Raw genomic sequence first — 9,293 nt, 5'->3', positions numbered from 1 at the left:
TTGACGGACCAGCTTCCTGTCAGCAAAACAGTGACTCGCGTTCTTTTGCTCTGGCAACAAAAACACACGGCAAAGGATCCAAGACACCTTTTAACTACAACTTCAAATACTGCTTCTTAAAGTAGCCTATACTTGGAAATTATTTATATTCTGTTTTTTCCTGTAATATTACAACTTTATTCTCACTAAATTAGGCATTTTGTCTTATAATATTACAATTTTAGTTTCATAAAATTATGCTTTACGTGTAGTATTGCAACTATATTCTCATAAAATTTAGACCTTTATTTTTGTAATACTACAACTACATTCTCATAAAATTTAGACCTTTATTTTTGTAATGGTACAACTTTATTCTTAAAAAACTATTCCTTTTTCTTGTAATATTAAAACCTTACTCTCATAAAATGTTGACTTTTTTTTATTGTAATTGTACAACTTTATCCTCATAAAATTATGCCTTTTTACGTGTAGTATTGCAACTTTATTCTCATAAAATTATGCTTTTTTTGTAAAATAACAACTTTATTCTCATAAAATTGTGACTTTTTTCTTGTAATAGTACAACTTTATTCTCATGAGATTTTGACTTCATGTAATATTACAACTTTATTCTAATACATTTTAACTTTTCTTAAAATATTACAACTTTATTCTCATAAAATTATGACTTTTTTGTAATAGTACAACTTTATTCTCATAAGAATTTGACTTCATGTAATATTACAACTTTATTATAATACATTTTTGCCTTTTTCTTGTAATGTTACAACTTTATTCTAATAAAATCTATACTTTTTTTCATGTACTATTACAACTTTATTTAAAAAAATAGACTTTTTTTCTTGAAATATTACAACACAAAAAACAAAAACATAATTCACACAAATGCATGACTTTTTACTTGTAAATTGCAACTTTATTCCCATAAAATTATGACTTTTGCTTGTAATATTGCACCTTTATCGTCAGAAAATAAGTAAGAATTATTTATTTATTATTGTGGCTTTTTCTTGTCAAATTATAGCTTTGTTTTGTTTTAATAAAATTAGTACTTTTTTTCTTGTAATATTACACTTTAAGTGTCTTAAAACTGTTTTATTACTTCATTGACACAAAAGTATGACTTTTTACTTGTAAAGTGCAACTTTATTCCCCTAAAATGATGACTATTTCTTGCAAAACATTTTTTCTAAAATAAAATTAGAGCTTTTGTCTTGTTTTTTCTTGTCACACTACAACTTTATTAAAAAAAATAAGTATATTTAGCATATTGGGAACCTGAGGAAACTAATTTTTCTGGCTTTTTCCCCCCCTATACTGTGTTGTGATGCCACCAAGGAAGGATACCCGTGATGGCAAAACTCAAAGCTTATCCGGCGTGAGCACCAACGTATCAAACACCCACCACTATACGTACGTGACATGTATCAGGCATGTTCAAACAATGAGCCAAATCAATAGTTCCATTTCCCTGCAACGCTGCTGTCAATGCTGCAACTTCTATTTCAATCACATATGTGCTGTCAGTTGTTAAGGTTGCCAAACAAGCGTGAAAAGCTGTGACAACACAGATAGCATCTCTGCTGTGACTCTCAACTGCGGGGTTTCCTGAGTCTGACTCCTAACTGAGACTTGAACATACGTAGTCTAAAGAATTGAAAAGAAACAAAGCAAACGTCAATGATCTGCATTGGAAAGCAGTTTATAGTTGTACTTCTTGAATATTTGATTTATATTGGAGCTACAGAAGCATGAAAAACCACAACTTCAAATTCAACTTTTCTTGGTTTTGATATTGTGCCACAATTAGGTCACATTATAAAGCTTTTTGCGTCATTTTTACAAGCATTATAGAGCATAATGTTCATTATTTTATATGAAAAGTAGTTGGAGACCTGTGATTGGCTGCCGACCAGTCCAGGGTGTACCCCAGCCTCTCGCCCCAAGACAGCTGGGATAGGCTCCAGCACCCGCCATGAATGAAGTACTAGTTGGGGACATTGGAGAAATGTTTTCATCATCTTATAAAAAGACAGTATGTTACCAAAACCACATTTTGGCTTAAAAAAACAAAACCGTTTCAAGCTATAAAAACACAATAACTTCCTTATTAAGTCAATCCAGTTGAAAATGTCTGAAGGAGGTGAATCAGTGACCGTCACGAGCGCTAACATTTCTATCAGAACAGAGAGTGTGTGTGTCATTATGGCAAAGTGTGTACCCACATCAGGGCTGCTGTGCGAGCGCTATCAGTGCACCAGTGTGAGTATGAGCCATGTGTTCCAAACAACATGGCGGCTATCAGGCTGCAGCTGCGTCAAACAACCTCGCTTCTCACACGGAACATAAACTCTGGAGCTACACGCCCTAAATCGCTGATATGATTTGAAACCGACAGATTTCCTCAGGAGCAATCACATTTGGGTTCCCCGCCCTCCCACCCACCACCCCCAATCCCCCCGATCCTTGACGGAGGGCGGTTTAATGGTGTAAACCAGGGGTGCCCACACTTTTTCAGCATGCGAGCTACTTTTAAAATGAGCGAGTCAAAATGATCTACCCACTACAAAAATGCAAAACATCTATTTATTTTCAAATGTATTGAGGATTATTTGTACGTACAATGTATGTTGATGTACCTTACATAACCAAATGAGCCAATATTGCAAAACACACATAATTAACTATTAACATTTTTTGTAATTACCTGAGTTTACTTTGATGACTTGCACTGAATTGAACCAGCCAGGGATGCATAGTCCGGACAGTAGCTGCTGATAGCCAGCCTCAAGCACACTTCCAAATGTTTATCAGTCATGGATAATATCCGTATCACAATATCCGTATAATATTCCATATCCGTATGGAAGTCATATGTTTTTTGCCTTTTTACTTGGTCCAGTTTTTGCCTTTTTACTTGGTCCAGCTCAGGGGTCGGCAACCTTTCCTATCAAAAGAGCCATTTTACTAAAAGGGAAATAGACTGGAGTCGCAAAACATAATTCAAAAACAATATCTTATGAACTTTCAGAACTTTGAAAGCGACGTGATCACATCCAAAGCGAAACGCGAGTCTCCCATGATTTTGATTGACTGCCAGATTTAGAGGGAATTTTGGGGTATCAAAGTAGTTCCGAGGAGAAAAAGCGGAGAGTACTTTTTTGAGTACTCTTGCTAGTATCGGATCTGGCTAATATAGAAGATAAATGTACAAAAATATCTGTGTAAATCAAATGTTAATTTTAATTACATTTTGATTAAATGTTAATTTAAAATATTTATTTTAAATATTAATTTAAATTATATTTAATGTTAAAGTAGTTATTATTAAATTATGTTAATTATTATTTCACATATTTAATGTTAAATTATTTTTTAAATGTTAATGTAAAATATTTATTTTAATTAACATTTAATTAAAATGTAATTAAAATAATTAAAATAGTTAATTAAAATTATTAATTTTAATTTCATTTAATTACTTTAATTAAATTATACTGTTTACTGTTAAATACTTGACCATTGCGACGGGAGCCACAACAAAGAGGTTGAAGAGCCACATGCGGCTCTGGAGCCATGGGTTGCCGACCCCTGGTCCAGCTCCTTCACTCATTTTAGTGACCATAAACTTTAGCGAGGGCTTAAAATCTGACGCAATTCGCCGACTAGCTTAGCACTTTGCATCGTTGTTTACGCATGAGCGGTGACCTAATGGTCAAAATTCAGTTGTCATCTGATTGGTTGTCCTGTATGTCAATCAAGTAACGGGGATGGATGATAGGCTGACATCGTAAGTTCTGCTGCACTTAGAGACGTTGTTTGATTTGATTGGTCGCCCGAAGGGCAACATTCAGTTGTCATCTGAATGGCTGCCCTGTATATCAATCAAGTGACGGCATTGATGCTGGGATGATATTTTTTTAATGTCACGCCGCGATCGACCAGCGATCGACCAGTACCGCCTCCGCGATCGACCGGTAGCTCGCGATCGACTTAATGGGCACCCCTGGTGTAAAACAATAAGGCTGAAGTCAGCGGTGGTAAGGTGAAGCAGAGCGACTGTAAAGTTACACCGTCAGCCTCCACCAGCAGGCTGTTGTTGTGCAGGCGGCCAATGCGGCTCATTAACAGGATCGTTTTACCAGCAGCCTCAACAGAAAGGGCTCTGTCCGTCAACAGCCAGCAAGGGCCTCATCCCCAGGCACCCCCCCCCCACCCCCCTCCCCATTTATAACATTTAAAGTAGCATCAATGACATTCGATGTAACAATACTGTAGTATTGTTGCTGCTGTACTTTTACTATGTGCACCATCTCCAGTCATCACAATATTATAGTGATATATTTTTGAAGTGCTTGTGTCATGCTCTATGTTTATAATATCATTTATTTACTGCAGTCATTTTTTTTTTAGAGAGACACTTATTTATAAGTACAAGTACTGCAAAGTAGCGGACATGATAAGTACTATGCTTGATATTTTTTTTTTTTTGTTTGTCAATATCATTGTGTATCTGTCCCTATCACATATAGACTCAAATTAAAGGAAGTCATATTCTAGTGGTTAGCGCACAGGCCTCACAGCTAGGAGACCCGAGTTCGATTCCACCCTCGGCCATCTCTGTGTGGAGTTTGCATGTTCTCCCCGTGCATGCGTGGGTTTTCTCCGGGTACTCCGGTTTTTTCCCACATTCCAAAAACATGCTAGGTTAATTAGCCACTCCAAATTGTCCATAGGTATGAATGTGAGTGTGAATGGTTGTTTGTCTATATGTGCCCTGTGATTGGCTGGTGTACCCTGCCTCTCGCCCCAAGACAGCTGGGATAGGCTCCAGCACCCCCAGCGACCCTCGTGAGGATAAGCGGTAGAAAATGAATGAATTAATGAATGAATATTCTAACGGCAAAATGGAAGTACATAAGAAAAATATAAGAAACATCCACTGCAAACCTTAATAACAGAGGAATAGAATAAACTAAAAGGCAATTATTGCTGTCCCAAGTTCAATAAAAAAATGTAACATCTAACATGTCATTTTTGTCATAGAAATATCACTGAAAGCCAAATAATCTAGCTCTATAAAGAAGAATGATGGTTTTCCAGGCAGAAAATAATAATAAATGAATGGAACTTGATATTAATGCGGTTTTACATCCTGGCAAAATGGAATTTAATAGAGCTCCTCACTTTCTTGATCAAATTGCTGGCACTTGGAACTGTCTTTGGCCCCATGGCAGGTTATTTTGTTATTGTGTTGCACTCGATAAAAAAAAAAATGCAGACAGTGAAACGGGTGTCTCACAAATTGGGCACGCAATTTGGCAAATCAGTATGTATACCGAGCCAAGGGACTACTACTTATTGTAAGTACAAAAACCCAGGCATGTTTTAAAACATTTTTAGACAAAAACCGAATCATACAAGAACTGGGGCGGATGTCTGACGTTGTTTATGGTTCTGAGCCGAGCTTTGGATACCACCGTCTTATAGGCACGCAATTTGGCAGAGCAATTCACAACGAAAAATGTTCCACAAAAAACTGAATGACATGAAAACTTTTTAGCAAGTTTTGACTCCAAACAAAAAAGCCCAGTAATGAACATATTGTTCACTTTATGTCTCTCAAACTGTGAGATGTACTTAAGTCAGTAGATCTCAGTCGATTCTGATTTGTCTAAACATCCTTGTTTCAATCTTGGAGGGGGGGGGGGCAGCTTTGGCCACCTGCCACACAACACCTGGTAAGCAAGACTTTCTCTCTGCGCATGCGTAATAGTCCAGTAAAAAAACAAATCGCAACCCCTTGTCGCTCAGTCGGGTTGCAATCTGTGAGGAGATCAGCAAGAAGCAGAAGGTGCTGAGGGAGAGAGAGAGAGAGAGAGAAAGAGAGAGAAAGAAAGAGAGAGAGAGACCAGACTCACTGGATCCCAGCAAACAAACATGCCGAGGTCTTTCTTGGTGAAGAGTAAGCGGGCCCACAGCTACCACCAACCCCGACACCTGGACGATGACTACATCGGCGTGGATACACTTCTGGCCCACATAAGCGCAGGTTGGTCATTTGTGCGTAATTACGCACCGGATTAAAGGATCATGTAACACATAGGTGATACAATGAATGTCTGCGATGCTTACTTTAGAGGCAAAATGTCAAGTGGAGTGCAGCTCGGAGGCCGGGACCACTGATAGACTATCCCCGGGACCCCAGTGCCCGTCACCGGGTTCGCTGCCGTCCAGCTCCCCGCTGAGCTGCGGAACCAGTGACCGGGGTTCGGACTGTGATTTGTGGCGTCCTCCGTCCCCATCCTCCTCTCCAGGTCTCGTTCAACGTCATGTCTCATAATTCATTTCAACTTCAGGAGCCAAAATATTATTATGAAACTCATTTTTCTTTTAGATTTTAGAAGGAATTGAAATGAAACTTGGAATCGTTTTCCAAGTCAAATGTCACCGTACTCACATTTGATGACGTCTCCTCCAGATTCCCAAGAATGTTCCACACCAACAGCAGAAGATGGCCACCACCACTTCAACATGCCGATCTTCCCAGCTTACTCCTGGGCCTCCTATACCGCTTCGGGACCGATGCATGCGCTCCAGAGTCCATACCGCCAGCCTCACTCGCAGCTGAAGGTCTGCGGAGGCCCGGGAACCGAGGCCTTACTTTACGCACAGAGGCCCGCTGCCGCAGTCGGATGCTACCAGGATTGTTCTGCTCCGGTCCGACAAATGTGCAGGACGCGGGACTCTGAGCAGATGTTTGTGGACCTAAAAGAGACACAGCGTGGCTCTGAAATCAAGACTGAAGATGATTTCATGTGCATCAACTCGGACGCTGACGGCGCCTATAAATGCATCACGTGTTACAAGGTGAGAATGATGGCATCGAACACAAGAGATGCATAACAAGTGTTGCTGTACTATATCGGAATATTGGAAGTTGGTGGTCCTGGGGTTTTGCTGGGGTGTCCGATGTTCCCACTCTTCTTTTGTTGTTTTATCTTATGTAAGATTCTGTGATTATATGTGTGAAAAAAAAATATTGAATTGGTAACTGCTATGGCGTGGAGAAGGGGTAGGATTTAATAAGCTTTGCTTCTTCCTGCTCCTTTTCAGACATGTGTAGTAATGAGGTGTTGTGTGTATGCATGTATGTGTATGTGTATATGTGTATATATATATGTATGTATGTATGTATATGTGTATGTATATACGTATATATATATATAAATAGATAGATAATAAATATATATATAATATATATATATAATATATAATATATATAATATAATATAATATAATATAATATAATATAATATATAATATAATATATAATATATAATATATAATATATAATATATAATATATAATATATAATAAATAATAAATAATAAATAATAGATATTGTAAGTGTATATGTGAGAAAGAATAATGTAACATAGTATGCATGTCTGAAATAAATTAAGAATATTGCAGACAACAAATGAGATTTGATATAATATGATTTAATATATAATATATATAATATATAATATATAATATATAATATATAATATATAATATATAATATATAATATATAATATATAATATATAATAAATAATAAATAATAAATAATAGATATTGTAAGTGTATATGTGAGAAAGAATAATGTAACATAGTATGCATGTCTGAAATAAATTAAGAATATTGCAGACAACAAATGAGATTTGAATGCACTGTGTTTTCTCGTCTAAGGTTTTCTCCACGCCCCACGGTCTGGAGGTCCACGTGAGGCGGTCACACAGCGGCACTCGCCCCTTCGAGTGCGGAATTTGCGGCAAAACCTTCGGCCACGCAGTGAGCCTAGACCAACACAGGGCGGTCCACTCACAGGTAGGCCAAGTTCCGCTCGGGGCGCCTTTGATTCCGGATTGGGAATCGAATTGAAATGTCACGCTTTGGTGCACAGGAGAGGAGCTTCAGCTGCAAAATCTGCGGCAAAAGCTTTAAACGCTCGTCCACGCTGTCCACGCACCTGCTCATCCACTCCGACACGCGGCCTTATCCGTGTCAGTACTGCGGAAAGAGGTTCCACCAAAAGTCGGACATGAAAAAACACACCTTTATCCACACCGGTGAGAGATGATATTCCGTGGGCACTTTGGTTATATAGCATCCAGACCGCTCAATTGCGTCATTTTGCAGGCGAGAAGCCGCACAAGTGCCAAGTGTGCGGGAAGGCCTTCAGCCAGAGCTCCAACCTGATCACACACAGCAGGAAACACACGGGATTCAAACCTTTCGGCTGTGACCTCTGTGGGAAGGGCTTCCAGAGGAAAGTGGACCTGAGGAGGCACAAGGAGACGCAGCATGGACTCAAATAATCATTTAGCCGATTTGGTCATATTTGTGGTTTATTATTTAGCCCGTCAAGACTATTTACTTGAATATTTATTGTTAAACTCCTTTATCCTTACTAAATTATCATTATTTCTTATTCTATTTGTGTGTATATTTCAATTATTTTTTCTGCATATTCTCTACTTAAATAGTTCCACACAATAACATTTTGTTTATGTATTATTTTTGTATTGAATCATCATTATCAGAAAAAATGATTTTTGTTTAAAAGGAAACGATTTTGGGCGGCACGGTGGTCTAGGGGTTAGCGCGCAGACCTCACAGCTAGGAGACCAGGGTTCAATCCCACCCCCCTCGGGCATCTCTGTGTGGAGTTTGCATGTTCTCCGGGTACTCCGGTTTCCTCCCACATTCCAAAAACATGCTAGGTTAATTAGCCACTCCAAATTGTCCATAGGTATGAATGTGAGTGTGAATGGTTGTTTGTCTATATGTGCCCTGTGATTGGCTGGCGACCAGTCCAGGGTGTACCCTGCCGAAGACAGCTGGGATAGGCTCCAGCACCCCCGTGAGGAAAAGCGGTAGAAAATGAATGAATGAGGAAACGATTTTGGAAATGTGTCTGTCAATGAAAATAAATTAAACTTCACATTTTGATTGAGTTTCTATGATATTTTTTAAACCTTAATTTAACTGAAATGTGATAATACTAAATACTTTAAAATGATCACTTAATGTGTCCCAAAAGTTAAAATTCATAGTGGGCAATTGTTTAAATGTGAATGACTGATTTTTCAACCGATTGTGTGGCGTTTCAAAAAATGTGTTGAGCAATGCCAGCCGTCAATCAAATCTCTAATGTCCCTGACAAAAAAACGTTTTTGCTGTATGTGCCACCTGTCAAAATCAAATATTTCCAGGCGCATAGATTGTTTGCCTAACAAATGC

General features: G+C 38.3%; 1 protein-coding gene across 1 annotated transcript; it reads left to right on the top strand.

The window, feature by feature from the left end:
• The first annotated feature begins 5,914 nt into the window (after positions 1–5,914).
• LOC131125023 (zinc finger protein Gfi-1-like) lies at positions 5,915–8,792 on the top strand. Its single transcript, XM_058066115.1, has 6 exons — positions 5,915–6,055; positions 6,144–6,320; positions 6,485–6,873; positions 7,740–7,877; positions 7,954–8,119; positions 8,190–8,792. Exons 1-6 carry the CDS (start codon positions 5,944–5,946, stop codon positions 8,366–8,368), a joined length of 1,161 nt encoding a protein of 386 aa, XP_057922098.1. The 5' UTR covers positions 5,915–5,943; the 3' UTR covers positions 8,369–8,792.
• Positions 8,793–9,293: the final 501 nt, after the last annotated feature.

This window comes from Doryrhamphus excisus, chromosome 3 (genome assembly GCF_030265055.1).
Source record: "Doryrhamphus excisus isolate RoL2022-K1 chromosome 3, RoL_Dexc_1.0, whole genome shotgun sequence".
Classification (NCBI taxonomy): domain Eukaryota; kingdom Metazoa; phylum Chordata; class Actinopteri; order Syngnathiformes; family Syngnathidae; genus Doryrhamphus; species Doryrhamphus excisus.
Note: the sequence above shows the minus strand (reverse complement) of the source record. Positions and strands in the feature narration are given on the sequence as shown.

Coding starts and splice junctions, on each gene's coding strand:
- LOC131125023 (XM_058066115.1), top strand. CDS start 5,944: ATGCCGAGGTCTTTCTTGGTGAAGAGTAAGCGGGCCCACAGCTACCAC. Junction 6,056..6,143: donor TCTGGCCCACATAAGCGCAG/GTTGGTCATTTG, acceptor TGCTTACTTTAG/AGGCAAAATGTCAAGTGGAG. Junction 8,120..8,189: donor ACACACCTTTATCCACACCG/GTGAGAGATGAT, acceptor GTCATTTTGCAG/GCGAGAAGCCGCACAAGTGC.